This window comes from Salmo salar, chromosome ssa07 (genome assembly GCF_905237065.1).
Source record: "Salmo salar chromosome ssa07, Ssal_v3.1, whole genome shotgun sequence".
NCBI lineage: Eukaryota > Metazoa > Chordata > Actinopteri > Salmoniformes > Salmonidae > Salmo > Salmo salar.
In genome coordinates, this window is record NC_059448.1 from 27,758,821 (window position 1) to 27,775,767 (window position 16,947).

Consider the following 16,947-nt stretch of genomic DNA (forward strand, 5'->3'; position numbering starts at 1 on the left):
TTTGCACACCTGTAGCCTATGTCAACTCTGATTCAGAGGGGTTGGGTTAAATACAGAAGACACATTTCAGTTGAATGCATTCAGTTGGACAACAGACTAGGTTTCCCCTTTTCCCTACTATAGTGGCCACTATAATAGAGCAAAAATAGAATGCCTGTTTGTTTCATTCTATTTCTACTTAAGCTAGCTCCCGAGTGGCGCAGCGGTCTTAGGCACTGCATCTCAGTGCTAGAGGCGTCACGACAGACACCCTGGTTCAAATCCAGGCTTTATCACAACCGGCCGTGTTTGGGAGTCCCATAGGGTGGCGCACAATTGGCCCAGTGTCGTCCAGGGTTTGGTCGGTGTAGGTCGTCATTGTAAATAAGAATTTGTTTAGAGCAGACTTGCCTAGTTAAATAAAAATAATGTTTTTTTTCCCCCCAAGTGCAATATTTAGATGTGTGTGGTCACAAGCGTTCTATTATAAAGGCTGTCATGGCTAACTGCAATATTAGTGTATTGTTTTTTTCTCAAGACTTGAGTGTCATTTGCAGTAAAGTCTAAGCAACAAATAACATTGGATTGCTTTCTTTACATTTTTTATCTGTGAGTTGGGTTCACATTAACCACTTTTTATTTTACACACAGAGACTGATCATATAGATCATATTCTTTGTTGTTTAATTAGTTAAAACCTGCATTTCACCCTGAACGGATTTTTTGCATGTTTCAGTGCAAAACAAAAGTGTCACATTTTTGGGCCCTCAACAGTTTGCAACCCTGCCCATTAACGGCCAGCATAATGGATACATGTGACTGGAACAAGAGGTCCAGGGTTTCCGAAAAGTCCGAGGAGTGATTGACATCGAGTTTTCAAATAAACATACCCACTATGGGCCGTGGTATAAAGTAGTGCACTATACAGGGGATAGGGTGCTATTTGGGATGCATCCCACATGACTTGTTGGACACCCTCACTTCTCTACCATAACAAACATTTATTAGCTCTAACCATGTTATATCCATTCCCCTTAGAGAGAGAACAAGAGCACGAGAGAGAAAGAAAGAGAACAAGAGAAAGAAAGAAAGAAAGAAAGAAAGAAAGAAAGAAAGAAAGAAAGAAAGAAAGAAAGAAAGAAAGAAAGAAAGAAGTATGTGCTAAAAACAGAACCACATCTGCAATTATGTCTGTACTGGCAGGTCATCTTAAATTGTCCTTAAAAGGGGTACTTATAAAAACATGGTACTATACAGCATGTGTCCCAAATGGCACATAGGGCCCATAAGGCTCAAAAGTAGTCTGCTATATAGGAAATATGGTGCCATTTGGGACGTAACCACGCACTCATTCACATCCAGACTGAGGAATGGATTACTTAATGTTTTGAAAAGGAAAAAAATAGAACGTGTCAGATCAGTCACTAGCTGCATGGATGCCCATGTTGTTTGACAGAGACCCAATAATTTACATCAGTTATTTCGACACTTTTTTGGCCCCCAGTATAATATTGTCCAGGTTGTGTTGCTACTGACAACAACGTTCATTTCCAAATCAGGCATCTCAAGGTATGATGACAACGTTCATGCTAGATATGATAAAGAGTAGACCGAAGAGTTATGCGTGGTCAAGAGGATCCAACTCTCCGCTTCCTGGGGTCGCGTTTTTATCGTCAAAGACCTACTTTGCGGAGCTACTTTGGCTTAGTTTATTAATTCGACGATTTTAAAAACAAGCACACATAAAACTTGAAAAATACAAATAAAATCATCGAAGATAACACACAATAATGTCTGGGATTTATTTCCATTGTTGTCCTCCTGTGACATGGTGGTTGGTCAAGATCACTTGCGCTTTGGAGGGGCAGATCCAGACCAGACGCAACGAATGATGTTGGATCTTCAAAAACCTGAAAAAACAAAAGACACCGCACGGCTGTACTGAGACTCATTGGTGTTCATTGCAAATATAGCGACAGTGCATCGATTAGACGCACAATAACGGCATATTTGGGATCAGTTTCCACTTCTTTGGGATAACGTTTCCAATTTAATCTGGACCAAGAACGGGCTGCATATGAGTTGAGAACTTTCCAGTTTTAAGAAAATCCCGGATATCTGCCCTGCAAGCGTAACTTTTATCTCAACAGTCCTGTGATAGAGATGCGTAAAAGTGTGGAGTGTTGCTCGTTGTTCAATCTTCCCAAATTACCCGCGACCGTTTTACCACCGAACATGACCGTGTAAATACTTAGCCTAACATTATTTGTTATTATTTTATAGTTTTTATTTTATCATATCTCCACTGCACTTGATCGCAAACGATGCAGGTCCTACTGTTTGCTACCGTTCTTTACTATATCGTGAACTTCGTCGGGGCTGAGCCCAAACCAAAATGCCCAGAGCGGTGCGACGTGAGCATTTGCCCCAGCCCTAGCTGCGCGATGGGGTACGTTCCAGACCGATGCAACTGCTGCCTGGTTTGCGCCCAGGGAGAAAGCGACCCATGCGGGCGCAAAGATGACCTACCCTGCGGCGATGGACTCGAATGCAAGCACCCGGCCGGAAAGCGGCTAGCCAAGGGCTTTTGTCAGTGCAAATTGGGTCACAAAGTTTGCGGCAGTGACGGCATTACCTATGGGAACGTGTGTCAGCTGAAGGCGCAGAGTAGGAAGGCTCTGCAGCAGGGGCTGCCCGCCATCAACTCGGTCCAGAAGGGACCATGCGAAATCAACAATAACAAAGGTAAGTCATTTGTGTCTAAAAAGAAAACAACAACAACAATAACAGCTGCAACATATAGGCATACTGTAGCTCAACATGAATCAGTAACAGCAGAAATGTATAGGCTGCATACACAGTTGCACTTCATGCAATAGACATGGATGGATAATTTAATAGATGTACTACTTTTTGGGGGACTCAATGCTCAATGCACTATATAGGGAATAGGGTTCCATTAGAGACATAAATATAGTCTAGGCTAGAGGAATATAATTAGCAACCCCTAAACCCCTCCTTTGTCGAAAGGGGCAGACAGCAGACTGTCTGGGTCATTAAAGTTAAACCCTACAACTTTGCCCCTAGACACTGACCTGAGGCCAGGTTTGTGGTTCTCCAAATCATTTAGTTTAAGATTGGGGGAGCGAAACTGATCACCATAATTATTCTCAGCCAGACTCCCTATAGATTACAGTGTCGCATGATAAAACTAATGACCAGCCAGTGAATGACTGAGTTCACTTGTCAGAATGTAGTGTTTGTTTTCCTGTCTATTTTTTATTAGCATTTCCTGTGTTCTTTTTTCCTCCTAATACCCAGCAAAAACAAAAGCGTTTAGTGTGAAAAAAAAAACAGAAAAAAAAACAAAAGTATTATTATTATCGTATGTGCATTGTAGTGGCCATTAGGTAAAATAAACATGACAGTAAATGGGGACACTAGACAAAAAACATAGGTGGCACATCCTGATGTCCACTACAGAGGACATTTATTATTGTTATTTAGCTCTTATTGTTTTTTAGCTCGTATATAATGTGAACAAAATTACAGCTAGCACATATGTTTTGTATTTCTATGTTCATGTTCTAGTTTTGTATTTCTATGTTGGTGTTGTTTGGGATGATCTCCAATTAGAGGCAGCTGGTCCTCGTTGTCTCTAATTGGAGATCATACTTAAGTAGGGGTTTTTTCCACCTGGGTTTGTGGGAGATTAATTTTGAGTAGTGTGTGTTTCACCTCTGTGTCACGGTTTGTTGTTTTTGTCATTAAGTTTATTTATGTAGTGCATAGTTTCACAGTATAAATAAAATGTGGAACGACACACACACTGCACTTTGGTCCGCTCCTCTCTACGACAACCGTGACAGAATCTCCCACCACCAATGGACCCAGCAGAGTGCCCAGGAGAAACAGGAATGGACCTGGGAAGAGATATTGGACGGGAAAGGACCCTGGAGGCAGGCTGGGGTTGGCAGAGTCAGGTTGGAGACCTGAGCCAACACCCCGTGCTTACTGTGGGGAGCGAGTGACGAAGCAAGCACAGTGTGATGGGCACTGTGTCGCCAGTGCGCATTCACAGCCCGGTGCGATCTGTGCCCCGCATTTGTCGAGCTAGGTTGAGCATCCAGCCAGGACGGGTTGGTCCAGCTCTACGCGCGAGACCTCCAGTGTGCCTCCACGGCCCAGTATATCCTGCCTGCCCCACGTACCCGGCCTCCAGTGAGTCTATCCAACCTGGTACGCCCTGTGCCTGCTCCTCGCACTTGCCCTGAGGTGCGTGTTACCAGTCTGGCGCCACCTGTGCCAGCCCCACACATCAGGCCTCCAGTGCACATTCCCAGTCCGGTGTGTCCTGTTCCTGCTCCCCGCACTTGCCCTGAGGTGCGTGTCACCAGTCTGGCGCCACCTGTGCCAGCCCCACGCATCAGGCCTTCAGCCCGCCTGCCCAGTCCGGGGTGTCCTGTACCTGCTCCCCGCACTTGCCCTGAGGTGCGTGTTACTAGTCTGGCACCACCTGTGCCAGCCCGACGCATCAGGCCTCCAGTGCGCATTCCCAGTCCAGAGCTTCCGGCGACAGTTCCCAGTCCAGAGCTTCCGGCGACAGTTCCCAGTCCGGAACCTCCTGAGACGGCCCCCAGTCCGGAACCTCCTGAGACGGCCCCCAGTCCGGAACCTCCAGAGACGGCCCCCAGTCCGGAACCTCCAGAGACGGCCCCCAGTCCGGAACCTCCAGAGACGGCCCCCAGTCCGGAACCTCCAGAGACGGCCCGCAGTCCGGAACCTCCAGAGACGGCCCGCAGTCCGGAACCTCCAGAGACGGCCCGCAGTCCGGAACCTCCAGAGACGGCCCGCAGTCCGTAACCTCCAGAGGCGGCCCGCAGTCCGGAACCTCCGGTGATGATCCGCAGTCCAGAACCTCCGGTGATGATCCACGGTCCGGGTCCTTCGGCGACGATCCAGAGTCCGGTGACACAAAAGCGGAGGGATCAGCGGGCGGAGCGGAGGTTACGCCCCGAACTGGAGCCGCCTCCTCTGCTGGAGGATCTGCGGGATGAGAAGGTTCTGAGTACTGCACCAGAGCCGCCATAGACATTTGTCACCCTCCCTTACCCTCCCTTTTTTTTGTGTGTTGGTGCGTTCGGAGTCCGCACCTTTGAAGGGGGGGTACTGTCACGTCCTGACCATAGAAAGCTGTTATTTTCTATGGTAGAGTAGGTCAGGGCGTGACAAGGGGGTTTTCTAGTTTAGTTTTCTGTTGTTATGTTCTAGTTTTGTATTTCTATGTTGGGTTTTGTTTGGGATGATCTCCAATTAGAGGCACCTCGTTGTCTCTAATTGGAGATCATACTTAAGTAGGGTTTTTCCCACCTGGGTTTGTGGGAGATTGTCTTTGAGTTAGTGTATGTTTCACCTCTGCGTCACGGTTTGTTTTGTTATTCAGTTTATTTATATGTATTGCATAGTTTCACAGTTCAATAAAAATGTGGAACGATAATCACGCTGCACTTTGGTCCGCTCCTTCCTACAACACCTGTGACATATACACTACCGTTCAAAAGTTTGGGCTCACTTAGAAATGTCCTTGTTTTTGAAAGAAACTCCAGGATGCTGGCCTTCTAGGCAGAGTTCCTTTGTCCAGTGTCTGTGTTCTTTTGCCCATCTTAATCTTTTATTTTTATTGGCCAGTCTGAGATATGGCTTTTTCTTTGCAATTCTGCCAAGGAGGCCAGCATTCCGGAGTTGCCTCTTCACTGTTGACGTTGAGAATGGTGTTTTACAGGTACTATTTAATGAAGCTGCCAGTTGAGGACTTGTGAGGCGTCTGTTTCTCAAACTAGACACACTAATGTACTTGTTCTCTTGCTCAGTTGTGCACCGGGGCTTCCCACTCCTCTTTCTATTCTGGTTAGAGCCAGTTTGCGCTGTTCTGTGAAGAGAGTAGTACACAGCGTTGTACAACATCTTCAGTTTCTTGGCCATTTCTCGCATGGAATAGACTGACGAGTTTCAGAAGAAAGTTCTTTGTTTCTAGCCATTTTGAGCCTGTAATCGAACCCACTAGTGCTGATGCTCCAGATACTCAACTAGTCTAAAGAAGCCCAGTTTTATTGCTTCTTTAATCAGAACAAAAGTTGTCAGCTGCTGTGCTAACATAATTGCAAAAGGGTTTTCTAATTATCAATTAGCCTTTTAAAAGGATAAACTTGGATTAGCTAACACAACGTGCCATTGGAACTCAGTGGTGATGGTTGCCGATAATGGGCCTCTGTATGCCTATGTAAATATTGCATAAAAAATCTGCCGTTTCCAGCTACAATAGTCATTTACAACATTAACAATGTCTACACTGTATTTCTGATCAATTTGTTATTTTAAAGTACAAAAAATGTGCTTTTCTTTCAAAAACAACGACATTTCTAAGTGACCCCAAACTTTTGAATGGTAGTGAATATGTGTATGATATTAGCATATGATGAGTACTGTTTACATTTTTGTCTTTACTTCTCAGATCCCACGTACATTTCACTTGCCTCTCACGTCTCAGTCTATATGGCTATGTTTAAACAGGCAGGCCAATTCTGATCTTTTTCCACTAATGGATCTTTTGATCAACCATAAAAATTGGGCAAAAGATCAGAATTACTCACTCTTACTTACTTCAGTCAAATACTATATCATCATATGAACCCATTCAACTTACAACATGTATTTCAAGTCATCCTTGAGTTATTTCAGATAGGCCTACTACCACTTTAGACTAAACCTAAAATGATCTTGTCATTATCATTAGAATGGGCTGTCCTTCAGGCTAATGACATGTTTAGTATCTTCAAACTGTTCTTCGATCAAAAAACACATTTTCCAGAGTCATCTCAAAGCTTTTTGTCCACCACTCAGGATAATAGCAGCCTGCAGTCCCAGATTTGTTTGTAATGATTTGTTACTCTCATATGGTTATTGTTGGCAAAACAGCACAAACAAATCTGGGAGCAGGCTAGAATAATAGCCGAGTTGGATTTTTCCATGGTTACTGCCAAGATTGTGCCATCCACTGGTTTGGTTTTCTAATGCTTGGTTAGCCAACTGAAGAGGGCCAATTTGTAGCCTAGTGCTGAAATATGCTCTTCTGAGATTCCCCTTTGCTTGCGTGTTTAATTCTCCACTCCCATAGCCAACAATTTCCGATTGGTTAGGAGGATGACCATAGCCAAATATTTGATTAGCAAATGGATAGGATGTGTTGGGAAAAGTTCTAAAATGTAGAGCCAGATGTAGAGCCATGTAGAGTCTAAAATGTAGAGCCAGATGTAGAGCCATGTAGAGTCTAAAATGTAGAGACCGATGTAGAGCCATGTAGAGTCTAAAATGTAGAGCCAGATGTAGAGCCATGTAGAGTCTAAAATGTAGAGCCAGGTGTAGAGCCATGTAGAGTCTAAAATGTAGAGCCAGATGTAGAGCCATGTAGAGTCTAAAATGTAGAGCCAGATGTAGAGCCATGTAGAGTCTAAAATGTAGAGCCAGGTGTAGAGCCATGTAGAGTCTAAAATGTAGAGCCAGATGTAGAGCCATGTAGAGTCTAAAATGTAGAGACCGATGTAGAGCCATGTAGAGTCTAAAATGTAGAGCCAGATGTAGAGCCATGTAGAGTCTAAAATGTAGAGCCAGGTGTAGAGCCATGTAGAGTCTAAAATGTAGAGCCAGATGTAGAGCCATGTAGAGTCTAAAATGTAGAGCCAGGTGTAGAGCCATGTAGTGTCTAAAATGTAGAGCCAGATGTAGAGTCTAAAATGTAGAGACCGATGTAGAGCCATGTAGAATCTTAAGTGTAGAGCCATGTAGAGTCTAAAATGTAGAGACCGATGTAGAGCCATGTAGAGTCTAAAATGTAGAGCCAGATGTAGAGCCATGTAGAGTCTAAAATGTAGAGCCAGGTGTAGAGCCATGTAGAGTCTAAAATGTAGAGCCAGATGTAGAGCCATGTAGAGTCTAAAATGTAGAGCCAGGTGTAGAGCCATGTAGTGTCTAAAATGTAGAGACCGATGTAGAGCCATGTAGAGTCTAAAATGTAGAGCCAGATGTAGAGTCTAAAATGTAGAGACCGATGTAGAGCCATGTAGAATCTTAAGTGTAGAGCCATGTAGAGTCTAAAATGTAGAGCCAGATGTAGAGCCATGTAGAGTCTAAAATGTAGAGACAGGAGTTTTTCCCTAGCCATGTGACCTGACTAAGAAAAACTCTGGACCGTAGTTATAGGAAGTTTTTCCTGAGCAGGTCATCTGTGCAGGAAAAACTCCTGGCCCTGCTAACACTGCATGAGATGAATAGGAGTAACTGAATGGACATCATGCTTTTCATATTTAGGTCACTAGTACACCGCCAGCTAGTTCCAGGACAGGGTGTGTTGTTTGTTTGCTCTCTAAAATCAGCTGTGTAACCTGACTGTTTATACGAGCCAAGGCGATCACACACACATACGCACGCATACATGCATGCACATACACGCACACACACATAGCCAAGGCAGTCTAGTCACAGGAAGCCACGGTCAGCTGAGGAGAACGAACGCCAGTCAGCGGAGCAGACCGCCATGTGCTGGAAATAACCGACTGTAATTAACATTAGTTTACTGCAGCACGCCACACACACAAACCCACACACTCATGCACAGGCCACTAAGGCTTTTTCATGGCCCTGAAGGAGCGCAGCCCGGCAAAACTACCCGGCTGTTTTTAGACCAAATTACTGAGGTTTCATGTAGGAAGGGGTGGAGTATAGAAAAAAAATATTGCAGGGTATTGCAAAGGAAGTTCACCTAAGAACCTGTACTTGTCGGACTAAAGAAATATGTGTCATTGCTATTTTGATGTTGTTGTTGCTGTTCTTGTGGCTATTTTTAAAGTCAAATTTTTTTCGGACCACTTGATCAAACCTGAAACCACTCCTGGCCCCAGTTACTTTGTGACCACTTTTAAGCAGTGCATTTAATAAAAGCGTTATACAACATTATAAAGGCTCATACATGCTTATAACAAGTTATACATCATTATATGTGGATGGTTTAAGTAAAGCGTTTCCAATATATTTTTTTCTGCACATAAGGTTGCAGGTAACATGTTAAGAAGCAATAGTACTATTGTTAGAGAGGTGATAGTGTAGAGGAGTGAATGTGTTATATTATTAACATGAGTAATTCTTCCTGCTAGTATAGGTACTTCACACCCCACCAGTCCCAGGTACAAGTTTAACTTCATAGCTGACGTGGTTGAGAAGATTGCGCCGGCTGTTGTCCACATTGAACTTTTCCTCAGGTACGGTGTGTTTGTGTAGGCAGACTCAGACACAATTTTATGTAGTCGCACTACAGTGTGTGTTGTGTCTGTAAAGTATATGTAATGATGGTTGAACCAAAATAATCCTTTTTATCACATATAACTTACTGGTAGTAACTTCACAACAGTGTAGATCTTATGTAATCTTTCATCATAAGCAATAAACACAAAACACATCACAGTAAACTCTTGTCTTGTTGTTGTTCTATCTTGACCTCTTTTGAGCTCTATATTGACCTCTTGACCCCCAGGCACCCTCTGTTCGGCCGGAATGTCCCTCTGTCCAGTGGGTCAGGCTTTGTGATGTCAGACACAGGTTTGATAGTGACCAACGCCCATGTAGTCTCCAGCACCAGGCCTGTGTCGGGCCGTCAGCAGCTCAAGGTCCAGATGCACAATGGTGACGTCTACGAAGCGACCATCAAGGACATCGATAAGAAGTCAGACATCGCCACCATCAAAGTCAACCCACTGGTGAGAGGAGTGTCTCAGGATTGTGGTCAATTTCGTTTCAATTCCAATCAATTCAGGAAGTACACTGAAATTCCAAATCCAATTGTTGTTTACTTTCTGAATTAGATATTGCGTAAGAGTCAGACAAAAGACATGCTGCTTTTTTTGTCTTAGGCATGTTCTTATGCATAGCCCTATTGTCAAATCTCTAGACCTATTGTTCATTGTAACGAGACATATGTGACAACAATGTTTGTGGTTAGAGGAAGACTGACACTGTATTTTTTCAAATGGAACCATCCAAATACTATGTTCTGGTTCACATAATAGCTGTATTGTATTCTACAATATGGTCTTACTGTTAAATACAGGGGGAATAGGAACAAAGAAACAGCAAAGAAAAGAAAAAAGCAGGGGGAATTCCTGTATGTTAATGAGTTGAATAGCTATTTGGATGGATGTCATGAATGTCTGAGGTCACAAATAGTTATGACTGATGTCATATCCTGTTTGTGATAGGATTAAACAGGCGTGGTGAAACACAGTTCAATTCAATTCCTCCCTGGGTGTAGCTGAATGTTTTAGGCCCAGGTGCATAGTTTATGACACGGACCCTACCACTTTAGGGATAAGTAGGGAGATTTTAAGATGGGCCAGTCAACCATATTACGTAAGTGTTCAGTCAACGAAAGCCCCTAAAGTCTCCAAAACAATGGATCGGCCTACAGAGAGAAAGACAGGGAAACGCGTGAGCAGTGAGAAAGACCTCAAAGAATTCCTACACAGCCCGGTCCCTCTCTTTATCTCTATTTCTGAATCTCACATCACGATATGACTCAGAAACATGTACAGTGAGGGAAAAAAGTATTTGATCCCCTGCTGATTTTGTACATTTGCCCACTGACAAAGAAATGATCAGTCTATAATTTTAATGGTAGGTTTATTTGAACAGTGAGAGACAGAATAACAACAAAATAATCCAGAAAAACACATGTCAAAAATGTTATAAAATTATTTGCATTTTAATGAGGGAAATAAGTATTTGACCCCTCTGCAAAACATGACTTACTAATTGGTGGCAAAACCCTTGTTGGCAATCACAGAGGTCAGACGTTTCTTGTAGTTGGCCACCAGGTTTGCACACATCTCAGGAGGGATTTTGTCCCACTCCTCTTTGCAGATCTTCTCCAAGTCATTAAGGTTTCGAGGCTGACGTTTGGCAACTCGAACCTTCAGCTCCCTCCACAGATTTTCTATGGGATTAAGGGCTGGAGACTGGCTAGGCCACTCCAGGACCTTAATGTGCTTCTTCTTGAGCCACACCTTTGTTGCCTTGTGTTTTGGGTCATTGTCATGCTGGAATACCCATCCACGACCCATTTTCAATGCCCTGGCTGAGGGAAGGAGGTTCTCACCCAAGATTTGACGGTACATGGCCCCGTCCATCGTCCCTTTGATGCGGTGAAGTTGTCCTGTCCCCTTAGCAGAAAAACACCCCCAAAGCATAATGTTTCCACCTCCATGTTTGATGGTGGGTATGGTGTTCTTGGGGTCATAGGCAGCATTCCTCCTCCTCCAAACATGGCGAGTTGAGTTGATGCCAAAGAGCTCCATTTTGGTCTCATCTGACCACAACACTTTCACCCAGTTGTCCTCTGAATCATTCAGATGTTCATTGGCAAACTTCAGACGGGCATGTATATGTGCTTTCTTGAGCAGGGGGACCTTGCGGGCGCTGCAGGATTTCAGTCCTTCACGGTGTAGTGTGTTACCAATTGTTTTCTTGGTGACTATGGTCCCAGCTGCCTTGAGATCATTGACAAGATCCTCCCGTGTAGTTCTGGGCTGATTCCTCACCGTTCTCATGATCATTGCAACTCCACGAGGTGAGATCTTGCATGGAGCCCCAGGCCGAGGGAGATTGACAGTTCTTTTATGTTTCTTCCATTTGCGAATAATCGCACCAACTGTTATCACCTTCTCACCAAGCTGCTTGGCGATTGTCTTGTAGCCCATTCCAGCCTTGTGTAGGTCTACAATCTTGTCCCTGACATCCTTGGAGAGCTCTTTGGTCTTGGCCATGGTGGAGAGTTTGGAATCTGATTGATTGATTGCTTCTGTGGACAGGTGTCTTTTTTACAGGTAACAAACTGAGATTAGGAGCACTCCCTTTAAGAGTGTGCTCCTAATCTCAGCTCGTTACCTGTATAAAAGACACCTGGGAGCCAGAAATCTTTCTGATTGAGAGGGGTCAAATACTTATTTCCCTCATTAAAATTCAAATCAATTTATAACATTTTTGACATGCGTTTTTCTGGATTTTTTTGTTGTTATTCTGTCTCTCACTGTTGAAATAAACCTACCATTAAAATTATAGACTGATCATTTCTTTGTCAGTGTGCAAACGTACAAAATCAGCAGGGGATCAAATACTTTTTTCCCTCACTGTATTCTAGTGTCAAAATGTACTACAAAGTTTAAAAAGGATAATTAATATACAAATATTGAAAGCATTTAATGAGACAACTAAAAGATGTGCAACATAAAAATATTGTCTCAATTACGTTGTGTAATTTATTGACAGTCTCTAACTAGCCCCAGAGATAGGCTATCTATCCAATGTCAAACCAACTTTGCCAAGGTTGCACACCAGCCAGCTGAAGCTAATTGGCGAAAGAAGTTAGCTAGCCTAGGCGACTTCAAGACACAAGTTATCTGGAAGGGTTAGTGACTGTAACTGTGTACTAAATGTACAAACGCTTGCCACATGCGAACACACACACAAGAGACACCCAAATTAAACCAACCCCCCAGACAACTCTCGTTTGGTGTCAGTCATGTCCGCTGCATTTCTTAATGGCCAGGCTGAAAAATGAGTCCAAATCAGGAAATTCAGCACCCCTTTAAAGCTTCTCTCCGGCCCTCTCTCCCTCTCTCCTCTTTCTCTATCCCCTTCCTCCCTCTCAGAAAAAGCTCCCGGTGCTGTTGCTAGGCCACTCGGCCGACCTTAGACCTGGTGAGTTTGTGGTTGCCATTGGCAGCCCCTTCGCTCTCCAGAACACGGTTACCACAGGGATCGTGAGCACTGCACAGAGAGACGGGAAGGAGCTGGGCATCAGAGACTCTGACATGGACTATATACAGACGGACGCCATCATCAACGTGAGACAATCAATTCAATACAATTTAGCTTAACTTTATTTAAAGGGCAATTATAGCAGACTTCACTTATAACCAACTCAAAAGGCTGTCTAGCTGTCTGTTTTGACATTTTAGAAGAGGGCATGTATGATCATAGAGATCAAATACACAGACAAATATATACACATCCCATTGATTGACTGAATAATTGATTGATTTATTGTTTTTGATATTTTCTCAGTATGGAAATTCAGGCGGACCTCTTGTTAACTTGGTAAGTGTTATGTCAGCCCCCAACACTTTTTCACGATCTTCACTGTGATAATATTGAGTAGAAGCAGTAGTGAGACAGCCGTAGAGCTTTTTAAATACACTAGTATGAAAGTATCCCAAGATGGCCATCTTTTTGGTCACGTTACCAGGATGTTAATGTCTATTGTAGTGTTCTATTTAATTCAATGGAGCCAGCTCTGTTCTAAACCCCTTATAACCTTTCACCCTGTATTGTCTGCCATCAGGACGGGGAGGTGATCGGTATCAGTTGTGATCCAGTTCCTATTCGTAACACTCTGTTAAGTTGTTTGTCTGACTGCCACCAGGACGGGGAGGTGATTGGCATCAACACTCTGAAAGTGGCTGCTGGGATCTCCTTCGCCATCCCTTCTGATAGGATCACGCGCTTCCTCAAGGAATCAATGGACAAGCAGAGCAAAGGTAGGCCCGCCCCTCCCCTCCCCTCTGATAGGACAACACACTTCCTCAACGAATCAATGGACACGAAAAGTAAAGCCAGGCCCGCCCCTCGTGTATATGATAGGATAACACTCTTCCTCAACGAATCAATGGACAAGCAGAGCAAAGGTAACTATGTCTGAGATAGCCAGACAGCTATTAGCTACTAGTATGATCACATTATAATTCAACAAAGGCAAATTATGTATTATTATGTATGTTAAAGGCAAATTATTGTTTTTTTATTTTAAAGAAGTGAGATCATTGAAGATACGGTTCATTGGAATAAGGATGCTCACCATCAACCCAGCGTAAGTCTTATACAAGCATGACACTGTGCAATACTACAGTTACCAATAATACTGTGTTAAACTAAGACAGACGTTTCTAATTCGTCTTGTGTAGGCTGGTTGAGGAGCTGAAGCAGCAGAACTCAGACTTCCCTGATGTCTCTAGTGGGATCTACGTCCATGAAGTTGTGCCTCACTCTCCTGCACAGAAGTAGGTGGCCTCAAAGCTACCATACACTGTCAAAGCTACCATACACTGTGCAAATAGCATAGTTTCCCTGACAAGGGTCAAGATGACTTCGTATGGAAATTTAGCATGGACTATTTCATTACATCTCTTGGTTTTCTTAAAGGAGTAATTTATCACTCACTTTCATACTTTTAATATCTTTACCCAAGTGTCTCTCTTTGCACTATAGCCTTTCCCATCTCAAAATAATGTGTTTTTACCCTCATCCTCCTTTCTACACACAGAGGTGGTATCAGAGACGGTGACATCATCGTGAAGCTGAACGGCCGTCCTCTGCTGACCACAGCTGACCTACAAGGGGCGCTCACGGAGGAGACAGCCCTGCTGCTGGAGGTCAGGAGGGGCAACGACGACCTGCTCTTCAACATCCAGCCTGATGTCATTATGCAGTAACCCAGTAATCATGAAGACAATGGCCAGGAGTACTGTATTCAAGATATATTTCTATCGGAACATTCTGTAAACGTTACAACGTCACTCGTGAACATGCTCCCAGCTGTTCAACATCGAGCCAGACGACGTCTTCATGCCGTAATCACAGCAACCGTGGTGTGGAACCCGGGAGACTGAAAAAGTAGAATGACCAAACAAAATAAAACAAAACAAAAACTCTGGTTGAGAGCCCTATACACTGATAAAGCTGCCCCTATAGTTACTGATCTAAGGTCAATTTGTATTTGTTTTGGGAGGGTAAAACTGATCCTAACTCAGTGCCTAAAGGGTGACTTTTAACTACTCAGAGCCACGGAGAGAACGATCAACAAAAACAAGTCAAGAAACAGAAAACTGTGTTTGTTGGAACCTTGATCTGGAAACAATAGAGACTGACTGACCCTTGCTTGGTAAATCCAGCCAGAAAACTCTGGAATCTGGATGCATTTAGGACTGAATGTTGGAACGCCCAGCGAAATGAAACACTTGATTTTTAGTATTGTTGTTTTTGTGTTTTGTATCATCTGTCTTTGTCAAAGCATACTAGCTGTTTTTTGAGACTCACTTACTCCCAATGCAACTGATCATTGGTAAGACAAGTTTAGCATATAGTTAATTCAAAGATTTGTCCATTGTTACACTGCTTTTATAGGCTTTGTTATCTGTTGAACAGAACTTATTTCTGTACATGCGAGTACAGTAGCTATGTGTCCAATGCTTTCAGTTTGAAACCATTCCATAACCAACTGTGAATGTTGTTTTTTTGGTCAGTTATAAGTTGAAAGAAAGACCAAATTTTTATTCAACTGGTAAAATGTAAGCAAATGTCTGTTTGAATCTCACTGTTACTGGATTCTTGATGTCTTCTACTATAACCGACCCATTGGGAACACTTTACATTAATGTCCTAAGGGTTTATAAAGGGTTTGTAAAGGTGTTATAAGCAGTTTTATAAACACTTTACAATATTGACCTGTGCTTATAGCATGAATAAATAAATTCCCTTTACAGTCAGTTACTTATATCTTAATCATCATGACTTAAGAACAGATTGAATGTTTACAAATCTGGATTCCTTACCAACAGGCTATGTCAATGGGAGTGATTGTTTTAGTTTTTGCTACTTTTATAATGTGTATAAAATAAAATAAATTGCTGTATAGGACGTTCTTGCATTGATCCAGTGAGACGTGTGTGCGTACATGCGTGTGTGGGTGTGATTCCTTTGACAACATTCTGCTGTACTTGGACATGGTTGACGAGGAAGCTAGGAATGTTTACTGCTGCAGGCTGTAAGGAGCTTAGCCTTGTTTAAGTACAATCAGGTTATTGTGGCTGCTACGCACGCACGCACACAAACACACACACTGAAGGGGGCCTACTTTTCCATCCTCCACCAGCACAATCAGTCATGGGGTAAGGTGAAGACGTATTTATGTTAAGTTAAGGGTCCTAAAAATAGTCATACAGTTTTACTTGTCTTGTCACAGGTCATAAATGTATGTCTGATGTCCTAGGAGGATGTCTGGAAGGACTATTCTGGTCCGCCAGAGAGTCTGTGTATTGTTGGCTAATCTCCTTAATGCAGCTACTGCTAAGTTAGCTCTGTATACAAACTTGACATGTTGCTATGACAGAAAGACAATTCCAACAAAGATTTAATTGCAACTCATATTTAAGTGGGTGCTCATGCTGGCCCCTTTTTTCCCCATTTCTGATATGATGGATTGTTGGCTCCAAGGACCCTTTGATTTATTTACCTAAGAGGATGAGTTGAGCATGTTGGAAGTCTTGCAACTAGCTTGGAAAGACAGTACCGTGCAGTATCGAAGAGTCCTCACTGCTGCTCGATGATCCTATTTTTCCAACTTAATTGAGGAAAATAAGAACAATCCAAAATGTATTTTTGATACTGTCACAAAGCTAACTAAAAAGCAGCATTCCCCAAGAGAGGATGGCTTCTACTTCAGCAGTGATAAATTCATGAACTTCTCTGAGGAAAAGCTCATGATCATTTGAAAGCAAATTACGGACTCCTCTTTAAATCTGCGTATTCCTCCAAAGTTCAGTTGTCCTCGGTCTGCATAACTCTGCCAGGACCTAGGATCAAGGGAGACACTCAAGTGTTTTAGTACTATATCTCTTGATACGATGATGAAAATAACCATGGCCTCTAAACCTTCAAGCTGCAAACTAAACTACTGAAAGAGCTGCTTCCTATGCTTAGCCCTCCTATGTTGAACATAATGAACGGCTCTCTATCCACTGGATGTGTACCAAACTCACTAAAAGTGGCAGTAATAAAGCCTCTCTTGAAAAAGCCAAACCTTGACCCAGA

The 16,947-nt window shown here is 43.1% G+C and overlaps 1 protein-coding gene across 4 annotated transcripts; it reads left to right on the forward strand.

Moving 5' to 3' along the window:
- The first annotated feature begins 1,135 nt into the window (after positions 1 to 1,135).
- On the forward strand, positions 1,136 to 15,774 carry LOC106608957 (serine protease HTRA3). 4 transcript variants are annotated; one of them, XM_014207209.2, is made up of 9 exons: positions 1,136 to 2,724; positions 9,191 to 9,290; positions 9,563 to 9,785; positions 12,732 to 12,926; positions 13,147 to 13,179; positions 13,424 to 13,766; positions 13,891 to 13,948; positions 14,043 to 14,138; positions 14,402 to 15,774. In XM_014207209.2, exons 1-9 carry the CDS (start codon positions 2,304 to 2,306, stop codon positions 14,568 to 14,570), a joined length of 1,638 nt encoding a protein of 545 aa, XP_014062684.1. In that variant the 5' UTR covers positions 1,136 to 2,303; the 3' UTR covers positions 14,571 to 15,774. The 4 variants fall into 4 exon arrangements, with proteins under 4 accessions (XP_014062684.1, XP_014062685.1, XP_014062686.1 ...); XM_014207210.2 differs by having other exon boundaries at positions 1,139 to 2,724; positions 13,505 to 13,766; XM_014207211.2 differs by having other exon boundaries at positions 1,144 to 2,724; positions 13,424 to 13,619.
- Positions 15,775 to 16,947: the final 1,173 nt, after the last annotated feature.